The sequence below is a fragment of the Ptychodera flava genome, chromosome 8, assembly GCF_041260155.1.
Source record: "Ptychodera flava strain L36383 chromosome 8, AS_Pfla_20210202, whole genome shotgun sequence".
NCBI classification, from domain to species: domain Eukaryota; kingdom Metazoa; phylum Hemichordata; class Enteropneusta; family Ptychoderidae; genus Ptychodera; species Ptychodera flava.
The window spans coordinates 34193161-34212656 of NC_091935.1; the positions used below are offsets into that span (position 1 = coordinate 34193161).

The 19496-nt window shown below is 37.2% G+C and overlaps 1 protein-coding gene across 1 annotated transcript in view; it reads right to left on the bottom strand.

Annotated features, from left to right (window-relative positions):
- Positions 1-9019, bottom strand: part of LOC139139142 (uncharacterized) — a 44731-nt gene extending 35712 nt beyond the window's left edge. The window contains exons 1-4 of the mRNA XM_070707948.1: positions 8826-9019; positions 2706-2759; positions 763-938; positions 398-540 (exon numbers count right to left, since the gene is read on the bottom strand). Of these exons, the coding sequence (XP_070564049.1) occupies positions 398-540; positions 763-938; positions 2706-2759; positions 8826-8874 (422 nt within the window). The 5' untranslated portion in view covers positions 8875-9019. The remainder of the gene's footprint in view (positions 1-397; positions 541-762; positions 939-2705; positions 2760-8825) is intronic.
- Between the last annotated feature and the right edge of the window lie 10477 nt (positions 9020-19496).

Here is a 19496-nt window from a genome sequence, read left to right on the forward strand (position 1 = left end):
ATTTATCCAGTGTAGCGCAATAACAACAGCTTTCAAATTAGACTGTTTTCCATCGCAAAAGAAAACAACACACAAAGACATACTCTGCTTCAAGATTTACCGAGAAATTGACTCATGTGCTTCAGGTCATCTTTGACTGAAGTTCAAAGACACTGAATTAAAGAGAACTAGCGTGGTTCGGTGAAAACTTCGTTAAACCTTTTTTCTGACTATGGACCTTCCATGTACGGTTGTGTTTTAGTCGTATGAACGACAAGATAAGACCCCAAGACATTTTTATGCCTGAAAGCCCTTTGTATTGTAGATGAAACTAAACAAAACAAATTTAAGCAATGTTGATATAAAAAGTCGAGGCCACGTCTGAAGCACAAGTTTTGCGATATTTTCTAGTACTTACTGGTCTTTCACGTTGCAACTAACCAGTCTCGAATAATCTGGGCACGTGACACTTGGACTTGTTTCGCCTAAAGCGTGCACATCGTCGAATTCAACTCTCCACTCATCTTCGCAGCTAAACGATGTACACGTTATTTCAGCCTGCTATCGGAGAAAAAGCGGGAAAGTCAACATGTGTTGCAGTCAATTATTGTATAAAATAAAACTTGAGTAATACGAACGGGTGCGCGAGGGAAGCAGAAATTGTAATAATCTTGTCTACCGTGGTATATCAGATATTTGCTTATAGACTTAAGCATTTCCATCGTCATTTTCAAGTCAATAAATTCTAGAAAGTTGAAGTAACGTACTTCTATCTGTACTTACCACATGACCCAGACGTGAACTAACGGCAGTGCATTCATTTTCCCCGGAGAACCAAGCACCATTGCAGTAACCGATGTCGCTGTTGCACCGACATGACGTAGCTCGAGTATCATTTGGACAAACTACATGCGATTCCAGTATGTCACTGGCTGGCTCTCCCAAAACGACATGTTGGCCTTAATTTCACATTGCAATAGAAAGAATAAAGGTACAAATTTGCACAAGATATATTACTCAACGTCAAACTTTCGGATTTCAACTCGAAACTTTCCATTTTTCGATACCCACTACTGTTGTGGCCTCTTGCAATGTTTATTGTATAGAATGTGATCATATCCTGTCAAGATTCTCATAACACGATTGGAACTGGTTTGGGATAATTGGATGATGAAGTGAATAAAGGGATCTCGATTTAATCTGCAAATGTAATCTCAGCTGCTTTTGTTTTCGCATTACACACTTGTTTTTATGAGTAATTTGCAATATTGCAACATTCAGCTACCCTACCGCACCAAACACTTTTGAGAATTTTCAAAAATATGAAAATCGAATTATCCCACGTTAGTTCCAATCGTGTTTCATTTACATCACAGAATGAAAAGTCACTGCGCATTCAAGAATTCTACACCTTTCCCTGTTTGTCTGTGTGTCGCCCCATCAGCTCATAAACTTTAACAGTACATGGCTAAAAATGGCACCATATCTCCTGACACCTTGAGGGAGATACATTCGCCAAGGAAGGTAACCAAAATGACAAGCACGTGCTCAGTGTTCCAAACTGTTAACACAAAACGTCAACTGATCCATGATTCTGTGAAGCTAAACAATACCCTGACCCTGGAGTTTTGCTTCGGGCTCCATTTCAAACTTAGAGTTATTTTATAAACGGTCTGATTGGGGACTTAAGGGGACTGTACCTGGATATGCCGTCTTGTGAGGTTATTCAATCGTTACTTCCTTGAGTTTCACGTGACGATTGCGTTGTTCATCGGGACAAAAGGAATATCTTACGATTCAATGGGTAATCATTTAAAACCAGTTACAGCGATTTAGCTGTATTCAACCATTGTCTGTTTAACTTTGGGAAGTTTGTGACCCCATGTTTACCGTGACACAAATCTAATATATAACCGTAAACATATACAAAACTTGTTTTGTTGTCACCAAGAAAATGGCGAAGACTTGGGGCTGCTTTTGTTTATTCTTCTTTTGATAGAGAATCTTGGCAGGCGTTTAGTCCCTGCCTCTTTTACATCAGCTGTTCGCAACTCCCCACAGTACGATCTGGACAAAAATATCCGCCCGCACGCACCCACCACTTTATCCCTCTCATCACTAGGAAAACTCCACTGACTAGTCCTTCCTCCCTGTGCCCTCCCCACAACGCAATTTTGCCTCCCCTTCGGCAAGCCCTCACAGACAACCTAATTCTAGTTCTTCTCCGCTCGTTAGACTTTTTATATGGTCTCAGCAAAATGACTTCGGCCGCTGACGATAGAATCAATACCCCTAAAGCCTTCCTACCCCCAATGATACGAGAAACCAACATTTCAGGCCTGGTCCTTGGAACCATGTACCTGGGAGCACATATGGTGTCTGTGAATATATGGCGACTAAACAAACTTGCAGTTACTGTTTAAATTTGCTCAGATATATACAAGAGTGTCTGCAGTTCTCTGTGTTCTGTCAATGGAATGACGAATTTCTGATTTTTTACGAACAAAAAGAAAGTGAAAGTTTTACTTTTCTCTGAAGGTTTCAAAAGAATCAGTAGACCACAAAATATCAGTTCATCAATGTTTGGATCGTAGAGTGTTGAATTCTATCGCCGTAGCGTGTTCTATGGACATCAAGCTGATTATTTATCTGTTCATGTATCATATCGTCATTCTGATTTTAATAACAGATAAACATCCTGACCTCTATAGGATTACAAAACTTACCGGTTACGTTGCACTGTGCCTCAACACTTGCTCCGCAGTAGACGAATAGAAATGCTGGATAGTAGATGGTAATGCCCCATAACGTTGAGTTGGTGGAATTTGATTTTACGAGGGAAAGGAAAAGAAGACCTTTTATTATCTTATTGCCAATCGTTTAACGCAGAATGCGTCGAATGTAGAGGCACTGTGTATAAATATTTTCCTTGGCTACAAAACACGTTACAGAGAGTCAATTACACTCTGTGTGATCACTTTGGCGGTCAAAGATCTGATTGAACACGAAAGTAAGACTGTCACGGCAAAACAATCATTATTTCCACACGTGATCCAACGACTGGCATTTCAACCAAAAATCATTTCAGCATTTGTCTCGAAATGCTATAATTTATTTACTAAATACCGAAATTTATGTTCGAGTGCATGGTACAGCGGAGGTATTGTCCGAGACGGGTAGCGTCGAGGACGATACAAAAGCGTATACGATGTACGAGGACATGAATTCCGGTATTTTGTGAATAACTCGCTTTTATACACCTTTTAAGTGGAATTTTACTCGAAACGTCACAAGTAACGCGTTTTCAGGATGCCCTATCGTACACTGCGTTACGCGATCGGGTGATAGGAACGCGTTCAGCGAATCCTCTGACGCGCGAAGTGCTGCGCACGTGAAGAAATTGTATCGTTCAGCAGCATTATTTCACATAATTCATCGTCCGATGAGTGGCTCAGTGATGGTTAGATTGTATTTTTGAAAAAAATAACGGTCAATCTTGTCTTCTTTTCCAGTTTTTACATTTTACTTTATTAAAAACTGTTGAAAAGTAAAAGGTCAAATATCGTTCAGTAACACCCAAAGTTTTTGGACTCGGCGTCTATGTTATTGCACTCCGCGCCCATTTAAACTTACTGAACGATGGGACTCCATAGGTTAGGCCAAAGTAATTAAATTCTTTGTTTTGCGTCCCACCCGCTTAGGTTTTTAAGGTTTTCATGAAAAACATACACAGTGTATTTGAATAGGAAATTTTAGGACATAACCGCTTAGATTTTATGAACTCAGTTCTTGTTACAATTTTCTATTTGCTGCAATCAAATTACATTGTGTTAATTTTCTTGTGTGTGTTTTTCAGCCGCTTAGACGCGTACCTTTTCCCATTTAGAGTGGACGCAAAACAAAGAATTTAATTACTTTGGCCTTACGGACGTAGCTGAAGTATAATAACAAAGTCAATGAAAACGTAGACATCAGAAATAATATGCCTGGACAACTCAGCCTAGAGAAGATATAGCTTTCGAATAAATGATAAATTTAAAGAACTATTTGCAAGGTTTACTATGTTCACAAAATAGTTGCAAATAAATGTTTCCTTTAATACTTCTCTAAAATTAAGATAAACAACGATTGTAATGATGAAGGAAGATGTGTGCCTTAAACTACAGATAGTCGTCGGAGAACAAAAAAAACTTATCAGCCGATCAACGACCTACATGAGCACAGAGGGCGCTGTCTGCAGTTAACGCTTTCAACATTCACATTGCCGAGCACTATTCTAACATCATCTACTATAGTCCAGTCAATCTACGAGATTTTGGCACCTAACCCACCACAAATTGCAACAGAATTTTTTTCTTCAGAATGCATTTTAATGAGGTACCCAGAACAACATATTAAAAGTTTACTCGAATCCACCTTGGGGAAATATGTCTAATTTGCATAAATCAAATATGGCGGCCAACCATCAGACAAAATAACATAATTGGCTATATATCACATATTAAACACGCTATTTCAGTGATTTCAAAGTCTGACACTAGTTATTTGGCTCAGGGAATCATTTTGGAGGTATAATGTTTCATATAGGCACCTCATTAATTTGCATAATTCCAATATGGCGGCCAACATTCCTACAAAAGACATTTTCGGTCATATACCACGTATTAAAAAAGCTATTTCAGTGATTTTAAAGTTAAAAGTATATTTCTTAGGCATGGACAAACAATTTTCGAGATGCTATGATTTGCATAGGTAATTTGTTAATTTGCATAATTCAAATATGGTGGCCAACATACCTACAAAAGACATTTTCTGTCATATACCACGTATTAACCCTTTTGGCGCCAAAGTCTATTTTTGTCAACTTTATAAAATGTACCACAGTCATTTTTTCTCTTTTTGCCAAAATTTTGATAAAAATATGTAGCTGCTGAAAAATGATATCCATTTGGTCCAAACTTATGAAAAAACCGTACAGAAAAGTTCACAGAAATTGGTAAAATACTGCATTAAAATGTTGGTGTAAAAAATTACAGCAGTCAAAGGGTAAACAAGCCATTTCTGTGATTTCAAAGTTAAAAGTGTACATCTTTGGCATGGACAAACAATTTTTGAGATGCAATGATTTGCATAGGTACTTCGTTAATTTGCATAAATCCAATAGGGTTGCCAACATACCTACAAAAGACATTTTCTGTCATATACCATGTATTAACCCTTTGGGCGCCAGAGTCTATTTTTGTCAACTTTATAAAATGTACCACAGTCATTTTTTCTGCTTTTTGCCAAAATTTTGATTAAAATCTGTAGCTGCTGAAAAATGATATCCATTTAGTCAAAAATTATGAAAAAACGTACAGAAATGTTCACAGAAACTGGTAAAATATTGCATTGAAATTTTGGTGTAAAAAATTACAGCAGTCAAAGGGTTAAACAAGCTATTTCTGTGATTTCAAAGTTAAAAGTATATTTCTTTGGCGTGGACAAATGATTTTTGAGGTGCAATGATTTGCGTTGGCACTTCGTTAATTTGCATAAATCCAATACAAAAGAAATTTTCTGTCATAAAATGTATTGAACAATCTATTTCAGCCATTTTGAAGTTTAATTATTTTTCTTGAGCATGAAGAAACACCTTTTGTGGTTCAATGTTTTTAAAAGACACTTTGATGATTTTCAGAAATTAAAAATGGCTGCCAAATTAATGCCCAAATAGCTTCTAATATAAATAAGGTTATGGTAGAGTTTTTAGGAATAGGAATATCAAGAAAAAACTGTCAACAGGGCACTGCACCTAACGCACTGTATTTTGCTCAAAATATATTTTTGCAAATATTCTTCCAATTTTTATTAATTTGTTAACCCAAGATTAAAAATTGGTTAGGTTCACCTTTTAGCTTGGCAAGCAGTCGTAAGTTGCATGATATAGAAGGGTTAATGTATGCAAATGTATGCAAATCACCCGAATTCCTGCTTCCCTTTTATCCGAATTTCAAGATTTCCAAAGAATATAACTCTGTTCTGGCTGGGTCATATTTTCTGAAATTTTCACATTATGTTTTTAAATGCTTTATAACAAAACAACTATTTTGTTTTGCAATAAAATTCTTACATTTTGAATTAGAGGCATTTTTATTTTGCTAACCATGATTTTAAGCACTTTTTTGAGTGTCAGTCGTTCAGCCCATGCCATTTTAGAATGAGGATATACTCTTGTTTCAAGTGAAATATTACATTTCACAAAATAGTTTGTACGGGTTTCCTTGTCATCTTAGATGAGAAATATTCCTTCGAAAAAACTGTGTTGGCAACGTGCAGCTCCACCTTAAGTCCTTGAAAATTTATTTTTAAAAATATGGAAATATACTGTAAAGTTACTTACAATAACGATCCATTTAAGAATAAAAGTTTATTTTAATAGGTGCCTGTGATACCTGAATTCGTTAAAATAGCCCATAAATATTTGTATTTTGAAAGAATGTTAAAACAAGTTTGGTAGACTTACATATATGACTTCCGAACGGATTAAAATACGTATATGTTGATGTGCGTTTACTATTGAGATGTAAGAAAGTCATGCAATTTCAATTATTTGTGATTTTTCTAAATATGACAACCGTTAATGATTGTTAGTCATCTAATAATAATCTATTTCTGAATATAACATTGGATTCATCTGTGTACGGCATTATTTGTGATTTTATAGGTGCTTTATACTCTACAGTGTTAAAACATGTAAATGTAATCTTTAATATTTTGTTTTAAAAAAGTAGTGGACAAAATCTTTAGTTTCTAATTTAGACTGAACCCCTTCCTTATGGACGAGTGCATCTTTGGTACATCCCCCTAGACGATAGGCAAGAATTCATCACATATAAGAGCAAAAATACAGTAAACACAACAAAGATAACGCAAAAAATAAAATAATGTGACCAAAAATAACACATACCACAATACAGACAAATTAAAACTTAGCACTGATGCAAACAATATCAGACTTTTAAAAACTTGATCAACACACAAACTCACAAAAATTGTTAAAATTAATTCAAACAACTCATTAGCCTAACAGAATCCAACTGTTACACGATACAAACATGTACATCTGAAAAAATGACACTTGGAAAAATGACTGAAGATGTACTTCTTTGTATTGTGTAATAGTGTTGGATCCTTTGTTTAGACTAATTGTAAGTCTTTGCTAAAGCATACAGTTTTCAGATTATTTTGAGTTTGTGTGTCCATAAAGTTTTTATGAATCTGACATTGTTTACAATAGTGCTAAGTTTCAATTTGTGTGTTACGACATTTTTTTATTTCGGTCATATCATTTTTTCTGTTTTTTTAGCTTTGTTGTGTTTATTGTATTTTGCTGTTATGTGTGATGACTTCTTGCCTATCATCTAAGGGATCTTATAAAGATGCACCCATCCACAAGAAGGGGGTTCAGTCTAATTAAAAGCTAAAGATTTTGAACACGTCTTTTTTTAACAGTAAACATTACAGATTACATGCTTTGACACTGTAGAGTGTTAAACATCCTTACGAAAATGCCGCACACAGATGAATTCAATGTTATATTTAGAAAGAGAATATATCATTCAGAAGACTAACATTCATTAACAGTCGTCATATACAGAAAAATCAAAATATTTTAAAAATGAATGTCCAAGGACTAAACAGTGTCTTCTTGATAGTTTCCTAGTGCTAAAAACTATACCAAAACCGTTATTTATATTAGAAGCTATTAAGCCATGGGCATTAATTTGGCAGCCATATTTAATTTATGCAAATTATCAAAGGCCTTTGTAAAATTTGAGCCACTAAAAGTGTTTCTTCATACCCAAGAAAAATATTAAAACTTTAAAATCAAAGAAATAGCTTGTTTAATGCGTGGTATATGACCGACAATGTCCTTTGTAGGAATGTTGGCCACCATATTGGATTTACGCAAATTAACAAATTACCTATGCAAATCATAGCATCTCAAAAATCGTTTGTCCATGGCGAAGAAATATACTTTTAACTTTAAAATCACTGAAATAGTTTGTTTAATACGTGGTATATGACCGAAAATGTCTTTTGTAGGAATGTTGGCCGCCATATTGGAATTATGCAAATTAATGAAGTACCTATAAGGAACATTATAACTCCAAAATAATTCCCTGGGCCAAATTACTAGTGTCAGACTTTGCAATCACTGAAATAGCTTGTTTAACATGTGATATATAGCAAATTATGTTATTTTGTAGGACGGCTGGCAGCCATATTTGATTTATGCAAATTAGACATATTTCCCCAAGGTGGATTCGAGTAAACTTTTAATATGTTGTTCTGGGTACCTCATTAAAATGCATTCTGAAGAAAAAAATTCTGTTGCAATTTGTGGTGGGTCTAACCCTATTTTGACTCAACTACTAGTAAATAAGTCTTGCAAGAGTCAAGTATTTGACCATCTGGTATGCTTGTAATTACAATTGACCAATATTCTTGCATAAAATCTCTGTTGTAAAGATATAGTAGAAGTCGATAGAGAATCCGATACTACTAAAGGTAGTTTATGAATCGTTGCTGCGTATAGTATCACATAGCGTCATATGGAAAATACGACAGTGGGACAAATTGAAAACGCTCTTCTTACATTCAGAGCCAACTCTTTAACGATAATTGATCACATTGAACTATCACAACGCAAATCAAAGGTAATAATGCAAGGCTTGAAAACGAATTTCCTTGTTATAAGTCTAAAGATATGTCGACTCAGTATAAATAGGACATTATAAATATTGTATTTGAGAAGAGAACTAATTCATACAGACGGCATTTAACTATCGGTGGGAACTTACCTGAAACACAAACTGGATACCAGGTCACCGGTATTTGCCCTGACACCATCGCCTCGGACTAAAACAAAAGCTTTCGCTCTGCTTACCGCTGTTTTGGATTAACGACTCGTTTCAATCACGGAAACAACGCAGGTAACATCTTCAGCTATGTTTTTATTCGTCCTTGGCTAGGAACCCATTTTACCGCCCTCTTTCACGAAAGGGAGAGTCATTGCTGTAATAACGCACCTTTCAGGCTGTCAATCAAACTGAGAAGTCTTCACCGCCGTGTGTTCTGGCGCAGAGACTCTTCACTCACAAGCAGATTCATTCACAGCGAGGAAGAGCATTTGCGACAGTAAGATGCAGTGTCAGGTTGCCATAGTTGAGTAGCCATGCATATTGCACTGTCTTTTGAAATTCTATTCGTGCTCTACAGTACAATGAGTTTTATTTTTTAAAGAAAGGTTTACCGCATTTGCCCATATAAACATATTACTTTTTTGACAAGTGAAAGCTTATCATCGCTGACTACTAAACAAGAAATAATCGTTGGCGACCCCTGTAAGCTGTAGTCGTTTTGTTTCCATGATCCCATGGAGACAAAATGCGGTTTCTTCCTAACTACTTTGTCATCATCTTCATTTCACAGTTTTATTTAATTTAAATCTTTAAATACTGAGAAGAACACAAAATAACATACAGCCCATTTCTATGGACTAACTAAATCAGCAGATTCCCTACAAAGTCACACGTCCTAGTATGAGGTATTTTCAATTTCTGCAAAGGCTTGATGTCTACTCGTGACGAAGTATTTAAACTTGTATTGGTGCATTTCTGGAACAGATCATCCGACTCTTGTCTTCTGATATGCTCATTATATACTTAGAGTTGCGTTGAAAAGTGTTTCATTAAGAAGCTGAATGAGTAACTTTGCACAGACCTCTATCAAAATCATGGTAGAATATACTGGCTTTACAGATAAAGGTCTTGAAAACGTTCTTTTTATTACATAAAATTAAATTTGTATTCTAAAAATTAAATAAAGTTTAAGCATTGTTCGTTAAAGCGGGTTTCTTTTTGCTTCAAGCAAACCATGAATCTAATTGACATGGTATCAGCGTTAACTCGTATTAAGCTCCCGTTATATGGATGAACAGGAGGCATATCATACGTCACATGTCAATGTCAACGACTTGAGAGAGAATAACAATGGTATCACTGCGAAAATCTTGTTATCAATAGTTCATGTTTTTAAGGCGACGTATCCGTAAAAGATCCACGTTGGGCGTTTGCTTTACTTCTCCTTTTAGCTTCGTACATTTCTAAATTGTCCCTTCTCTTCATGTAGACATATTAGCGTTTCTCACTGTGGACAATAAACCAGCTGTCAATAAAAGGGAAGACGTATGATTGAAACCGATAAGGGCGCAAAGCGACAAGTTCTGCTAACTCCAGATCTAGCCGAGTGCCAACCTACAGACCGTCGAATCTAGATGTGGGCTACTCCCATCCAAGGCGTAACACACTTGCATGGGTTCGAAGCCAATCTATTTTCCACAGCTTGATACCACTAGCTTCAAGTTTTGATGGCGCGGAGTTAAAGACACTGATATTAAACTGAAGACATTGAAGTCTCATGGGCAAGCAACAAAGAAACGATATGTACTGAAAGTTGCCAGCAAGATGACACATTATTCTTACATATTCATTAGTAATTTGCCAAATAGGAATACATAATTTTGTAGTCAGAAAAAGTATCTGAGGGAGAAAACCTCGTAAGCATTAATTTGTCTGAACGACCGTTCATATTTTGTTGCTACTGCGACAGCGTCATGAAACGCACTGAGCAACATGTACAGTACTCTAACTTTAGTTAAGCAGTAAAGCACACCCAGCGACCTTGACGGTATACCACAAAATTTTGACCTGTTCACGATATATATGCACGAGCGATAGCGAGTGCATATATGAAGTGAACTGGTCAAAATCGAGTGATATACCGTCACTGGGTGTGATTTATTGCTATTATATCATAACAGTATATTGAAATTCTGGCATGGAACGTCAAAAAGGAGTTTTCCACTTAACGAGAAATCGCGCGTCTTCCATCCGTGGTATATGGCGAATATACCACGGTTCTTTTCACGTCTCAGCCAATCAGATCGCTTCATTTGCGCCATCAATATACTGATCTGATATAATTCTAACTATATTATGGCACCAAACAAAGTTAGATTATAATACACAAGATCGATAAAATCATCTCTCGTACGCCTTGAACACGTGACTGTAATATAAATTTGAGCCATCATCGGGTGACCAATTTTCAAGTCGTGTACCCTATAGTATGGCCATCCGTATTGAAAGTAATGTTGAAAAGTCTTTGGATAGTGATGTTCAATGAGAAGGCTATACGCTTGAAAACGCTGAGGAGGTCGAAGAAATCGTGCAGGAGACAAGTAAAAATGACGGTGTTATGGAGAGCGGGGTAGAGTAACCTTTCTGAACATGGATACAGCCTTCATTGACTAGTATATGGGAATTACATATTTACAAAGGTTTGGTAGGTACATTTTTACTGTCTTGCATTGGTTGGGGGGGGGGGGGGTCAGAAAACAAAATACCAAGATGTTAAGCCAGAATCACTCTGCTCCTCATCATTTGTTGTGAATGCAGACCAGAAAAAAACCACTTAACCGCAATACGCAGCTTCATTGTTAGTCATGATATTGCAATTTTTTACACGAAGTGTTATAAGTTATTAAAAATATTCACTGTCCTTATCGTTACTTTGTAAGTTACGCACGAATATTACTTATTTTGATTTTTCTTTAGACTTTGGAGGTAATTTTCAATAATATTTTGTACGGAAGCTTGCAAAATGATGGACGCCATGTAGTCTATATGTTGTCTTCTCGTACAAGCAAGCTTGTCAATGGTGTCTTTTCGCAGCATGGACTTTGTGAGACGCCTTCCTTCATTTGAAAAATGAAAAGTATAAGCTGGCATGACATTTTACCATCATGTATTATGTTTACTCTTGACTGCATGGGATTCTATTTTGAGTGACGTCATTCGTAACATGTCATTTACCTGGTCAATGTTACAGGCATCAGTACTGGTTATAGTAAAGGTACGTTGATACGAGAACCGGTATAGGTTACTGATCTTTTCAGGCCAAATAAATGTATTTCGGTGTCCGAGGTCGTGCCCCGTACGGACAAGAGGTTTTATCCGTGACTCTGTAGAAATGTGACTGAAAGTAACACTTCATAACGTTACAATGTCATCTGCCGTTGTGATACGTCACCACAAGGCATGCACTATGAAGCCACATTCCCTTGCGTATTGATATTTCTACGATGGAAGAGGCAGTTTGAAAATTGGAACGGTGATGCGATTGAAATGGTATATCTTAATGTGTCTACATCATTTCGGTATGAGATTACGAAAACATTTTTAACTTCACAAACTACAAATATTTTCTTTCCCTTTTCAGCTTTTTGTTAGTGTGCAGTGGGAAAACTCGTAACTTGTCTCCAAATGAAACGTATCCGGAGCTGCACAAGTGTTTGTTGAATTGACTCGTTCAAGCAAAACTATTGGACGCATATGACTTTACATACGAGGTCCAGATGGGATTCTGGAATTCCTTATGTGAGACCAACACACTCCTACCAAAAGTGATGAACTTTTGAGAATAAATATACGGTATCATACCTGCTATCGTAAGCCATTTGTTCATTTCAGCTTTGGTCCGGGCCAAAACTTCATCAGGGTCACACAATTCATCCACTAAGCCAACCTCCTAGGCCTGGTCACACCTGTACATTACACCCAGATTTAAAGCCCTCTCACTGTCTCTATTACCGATGGTTAGTTTCATCAAATCCACTGCCCAATGAGGTGCTGTAAATCCCTGCAGAAAAATACACAGTAAACACAAAGACTCACGAGTCCGTAACAACATCAAGAACAGCTGGCTTATGAATGCACTAGTCTACGCATTTCTGCTAAAATTTTACAAGACGATCCAGCAAGGGAAGAAACACCACTTTATTAGGGATACTAGTTGTGCAAGCATATAGATCATGGGCGTACAAAAATTAAATATGTGGAGCAAGTGTGGAAGTCCTTGGATTGATGTTACAGTTATCAGCATGCGAAGCGTGGCCGGTAGATTTTTGTCGGGCCTGACACACACACAAATGGTGGTGATATGTTCATCAGAATTCTATTATGCAAATATTCTATGCCTATGAAAACCCCTCTTACATTGTAGGGTCTTCTCCAACTGGATGTCTTACCGCTGAGAGATTCCTAAACAACGCATACTTGGCAATGTCATGTTATTTTAACATGCAGCATAGACTCGAAAAAAATTAATTACCGGCAAAGAATGTTCCTCATGCTGCTAATGCAGTGATCTTGGAAACAAATCGATTAATAACGACAGCATTCTAAAGTTGATACGATGGTGTAAAACCTTGCTTCTACATTGCTGCAAAGCTCAATAAAATGCAGTATTGGTCCAATTGGTCAATTGATCAACAGCTGTAGCAATTAATTTACCAAAAGCACTTCATTGAGTCGCATGGTGTATTTTCCCCCGGCCATAATTCTGTAGTCACATGACATAGCAAGAATACAACCAGTGCCTGGGCTGTGACCCTGCAGGACAGTAATTAGAATTATCATTATGATGTTGGCGACAGAAATACACTTCCCTAAACCATGAAAAGAAAAGCTCATATATCTGTATTCGGTCATTCGTCACCAGCCATTTGTACAGTCTCGAGGAACAAAGAAAGATTCTGTAAAAATACTATAGTACCACTAATATTCATGTTCCGACGAGGGGAACACACAAAAGCTTCTGTCTTACACAAGTATGAGTACTGATTTTGATTTTTAAACTGTTCTCCTAGGCGATTAATCACGTAGGTATTACGATAACCATCGTGTATTACGACCTTTTAAGTCAGAAATAAATTTCATAAAATAATGAGAGAAAGAATATCGTTGTTAAAATCATAGATACAAGTTTTCCTCTTGTGGAAATCTTAGCGGGAGACCTAACGCAAAGAGTTTTCGTTTTCCTATCCAGAGTGCAGTGCGTAACTTAGCTATCGTGTAAAAATGTCTACTGTTTCCTGGCACAGTCGATGACTGAATTTACAACGACAGTCTTTCAAATAAGTTGAATATTTGCATACATACATTGATTGCTGCCATGGTAACCAAAGGTGATCCGTAAAGTGTCATCCACATATCTTGAAATGAACCCCAAAACTCACCAAACCTCTCTGGAGTAGTTTGATAGACCTCATTGATGTCAAGGCCTGCCGAGTATACCTCACTGACATTCTGCGAAAATAAACACAGAGGAACAAAAAAAACAAAACAAAAGAAAACGGCATCATCAAAAAGCAGTTGATTGGATTCAGACAATCAGCTACCATATATCTACTCCTTATTTTCAGTCACTGCACATAACAAATAATGTCAAAGTTCGCAAAATGTGATTAACTAGTTGCAACGTAACTATTCCTTCGTCGTTTACTAAATATATCTCATCTGACAAATATACAGAGTATTCTTGCGTAGGTGTTTCGTTGTGAAGATCTTCGAACGAAAACGATATCACCTTAGGCTTGGAAAATTTCTACCTACATGGCTCTAGCATCAATACAAAAACTGAACAGACACTTGAAAGCAATTTATTCTTCTTTGAGTATATCATTCAGATTTTTCAATATTTGAATGAGTCATGTTGACGAGTGAAGAAGATGAGAATGTTATCTGGCTATCCTGTGACGTCATCGTCCAGAACTACTGTACTCTGGGAAATGAATGTCTATCAGTAAACCATTAACACGATTGGAACTAATTTGGGATAATTGAATTTTGTTATTTTTCAAATTTCTCAAAAATGTTAGGTGCTCTATAGTTGAATGTCGTTATAATACTAATTACTTATAAAAACAAGTGTGTACTATAAAAAGAAAAGTAGATGAGATAACATTTGTAGATGAAATCGACATTACTTCACAATCCAATTTAATAGAAATGACTATGAATATAATGTATGTCTTACACAGGGAATATGTAATAATGTTTAATTTTGGACTTGTCGAAAGCGTAAAAGCAGCCTACATTAATTTCATGATAATCCAGAAAACTGAGGCACTCTTTCCATTTACCTTTTTGATAATCCATTTTATAATAGAGTATGAACAATTTTATCCCTAGGTACCATCCACACAGCAGTCTTAACACATCTCACCCTTATTATCTGGGTCTGTCTCCACCGTTAAGAATTCAGTTGATAATGATCTCCTTGATACTTGTCTGGAGGTGGCAATTGCAGATAGTCTACATGATAGTCTTCGGCGAAGACGCGAAAGATTCCGCAAACCTGTAAATAAAAACCGTAATATATATAAAAACCGAATATATAGGCGTCATGACTTTTCTTTACTTTCACTATACCCCTGTTGATAAATACTGGTGGAAGCAACTAGACAAGATTTCATTCAGCGAGACACTGAATGCAATCAGGGTCTATCGAATTTTATAATTATATTTTTTGAACATTTCGTATAGCTTTTTAAAACATATTAGCTACTACCAGATGATGTTACAACAAAGAGCAAGCGCTTTGGTTGTCCCAGAGTCAGGTGCAGGTGAAATTGCCGCTCTAATTTTTGTTATCAATGATTTTGAGAAGGTATATATTAGTTACACTACCGGACAGAGCCGTAAGACCGTGCCCACATCGAAATGGGTATGCTGTAAGATATAGTGCCAGAGTTGTAAGCAGGGTGGTCAAAAAGAAAAAATATCTGCAGTGCAAAGATTTTTGGAAAATGTCCTTGCTGCTATGTAATTGACATGTACTCAATTACTTGATGTACCACAAACACGATAAACGTGGCAGACCCTCTTGCCGTCCCTCCCTAGATAATTCTCCATCTTTTTTTCAAATGATGCAGGGACAGCCAACCAATCCCTTTCAAGAACTTTCAACAAAAGGTATTTTCAACGTCAACAAAAGGCTGTCTGCAACTGCCCTTCCACAACGACATTAAAAAGCTTACCCTCCCAGCAAATATTTCGCACTCCCTCTTCCTCACAAGCAAAACTCCCCAGCTCATCTCTGCCCTCAACAGAAGATCCTCGCTTCCCTCTCATCAACATATGACTTTGTCCTTCCCTTCCCTTTCAGGTTTGTAGAAACTACTTTTTTATACTTTGGACCGAATAGTTTCGTTGACAATAAACTTTGACTGGTGACCGGCGCCAACTGGGAACGAAATTAAAAACATTTTCTCCACTCACTGACTGTACTGATAGAATGAAATATCTGCTGTTTCACCAACGAATCGTTTGCGAATACCTTTTATCACGAAGTTTTATTGGCTGCCACTGATGACTAAACAGCTGGTAGCATTTGCTTTAGATCTCACAAAGATAAAATAAAATTCTGTCAAAAAGCTGCCAGTGTGACCTCATCTTTATAAACATGAACGTTCATTAGACTTAAAAAGCGGTTCAATAATTAGTATAATTCAAGATAAATAAATAATTTGCCAGGTCAAAGGAACGAATAGGAAATGACAGTACCGTTATTGTCATCTTGAACCACAACTTAGTGGTTGTATCATACATCCGAAAGTCAATGAAAAAGTTCATGTAATCCCGGTTGAGGCACCAAATTACTACTGTTAAATAAATTAAGGGATGTTGTCACTCGCCCTTGGTAAAATAGCAATGAAATTATACGATACTTCGGAGTATGTAGTGTCGTATAAGTACGGCAAGTAAACTTACAACATACGGCAACCAGTCGCCTAGCAGAGAGGCGACAGACAGAACCGCTCGGCCACATCCCTACTCTCAATAAAGAGTGGTTCAATGGCCACGCCATGCCCATTGTAACAATGGATATAGACAGTCCGATTATGGAGCTACCACGGCCAGACAGTGGCGGTGGAGCAAAGCATGAAATGGTCAGCAAGCCACCCCACCTGCATCAGCACCCCTGAGTACATAAATTGATGTACTTGACCAAACGACGACCCTACTTCACCGCCGGGCACCAAAACAACCAGATCGACGTCACCGACTTTCAGACGTAAGAAATTTAAACGCAAAGAACACAGTGCGCTCCTAGTTCCATCAGGCAAACTTTAACGAGCATCAATACAAACGAATGCAAATCCTATGCCTCGTACAGTAGGTTGGGATTTCTATGCAGTTTAATCAAATTGAAAAACTGCCAAGGACATACTGCATGTTGTTCTTTTATAAGTAGCTGGCCTTTGTGTGAAATACATTGCCATGATGCCCGCGGGATCATGTTTAACCGGCAAACTAATCTCGTTATTTTTTCAGTGAAAAATGTGACGTCATGAAGCCATGTATGTACGGCCACAAATATTTTACAGCTATACGCAGTGACAGTAACAATAACATTGGGGTTTATCACCATGCATTATGATGTGATGACCTTGCCGCTGAACGTCACTCGGTATGTATACAGCGGGATGGTAAGTTAGATTAATCAAGTCATTGAAAATCACGTCTCTTTGTACATATAATGTGGTTCTATACTGTCCCTACACACTCACAGTTGTTTGTGGAAGGAAGGGTACTAAGGGAATTAAGTATATCAGTCACGTTAGACGTCTGCGTGAGCCAAATGTTGAAGTGAACTGTTACGGCCTTACCTGTACTCACCATTGCCATTTGTTTATGTAAAGCGCACGCGCATTGTAACTAGGTCAAGTTTGTGCAGCGTCACATGCAGTTTGCAACTATACTTCAAAAGTAACGACAAGAAAATTGAAATATGGAGGAGAAAATGAAAATAATTTGCATTCGCTTTAATGATGTTTTTTCTTATTGATGAGGTAAGTAATCAAAAGAAATAGCATATTGTACTGCCAAAATATGCAACGGGCTCTGCAAAATTTTATGAACACAAATTTTTTGGTCTACCACTTGTTGGGATGTCATTTATTTTGAAGCTTATGGAGTAGGCCTATATAAAGTTATAGTCGTCTATTTTTCCTCCATATAGATTGCTATGTCAGTATATGCACCAGAAGCGCGGGCACATCACGTTTCAACAAACTGTGGCAGGTTGGAAGCTAAACCAGAGCTAGCTGTTAGTCAATAATTGCAAGTGAGACCCCCTCGGTGCAGAATATTATTATTTTATTACAAATTTCCTTACAACTTTCATTACGATTCACTGGGGCACCATTTATAACCAGTTTCAGCGATGTAGCTCTATTCAACCATTGTCTGTTTGTGACCTCATGTTTTCCGTTGCGCAAATCCAATGTTTAACAGTATATATACAAATATCATTGTTGTCACCAAGGAATGAGGAAGACTCGGGGCTGCTTTTATTTCTTTATCGTTTTCACAGAGAGTCTTATCAGCCGCTGAGTCCCTGCCTCTTTACTTGTAAATCCATGACACAAAAGTGTTTTGAACAAAACTACGATTTGAAGGGTAAAAACAAAGCTGTGCGCAATTTGAAAACTTCACTGAGCTCCTTCCTCCCTACAAAAGTCCTCAAACCCTTCCCACAATGCAAAGTCCCATCCCCGTCGACGTCATCGGCAAACGCTCGTAAATAGTTTTCCCCGCTCTATACGCTTTTTGCCATACTCTGAGAAAATGTCTGCGACTGCTGACAATAAAACGATTGCTAAACCCTCGCTGATACCAGTCTGCTCCTAAACAAATTACTTGCAATCACTTTAAGGTAGTATGCACCTCGAAAGTGAAAGACTTAAACTTTTGCTCTAACTTTCCTCAAGGAATCTTTCAATCATTCTCTTTCAAAATCAAGAATAAAAATAGTGGGTCACTGTGCCAATTTTGGTACTAGAGAAACAAATTACCCAAGATTTACCGATATTAGAAATTCAAAATGGCCACCAATCCTGTGTTACTTCTATGGAGAAAAATAAAAATTTTCGAATTTCGAAAAACTAAGCCGGTAAAAAGTTTTCTTTCACCAAGAGCTTTAAAATGAACACCCACATGTGGTATATCAGAAAAGAATTGTAAAAGTTTGAGAGTCTGAATATCTGTCCCCGAGGTGCGTTCTACCTTAATGCAAACGGAGATGTAGGCCTAAATTAGCTCAGATTCACATGCCACAGTTCAACTTCAATGTTTACAATATGCTGTGTTTTGTCAATGACATGCAGGATTTCAGATTGTTTACAAAAATAGAAAGTGAAAGTTGGACTTTTCTTTGGTTTAAAAATTAGTCAGACGAACTGTGGATCACAAAATATATTATTGGTTCAGATCGTAAAGTGCTGAAATCTGTCACCGAGGCGCGTATTCTTCGTCCATCAAGAGTATAATTCGTCATAGCTAAGAAATATAAACTCTTAATATTGATAACAGATCTCAACAGAATATATCGACTTCTTTCGATTGGAAAACTTACCTGTTATGTTGCATTTCCTTTCCCTCCTTCGTGAAGACATTAATTTAGTGTTTCTTAACAACGACTATAAACTAGGGCAAACGAAAGGCAGAAGATGAATGACTGAAACCGATGAGGGCGCAAAGCGACAAGTTCTACTCATTCTGCCATTCTACATCTGAGAATTTGCATATCAACTCCAACGCGCATCGTACTTGCATCGGTTCAAA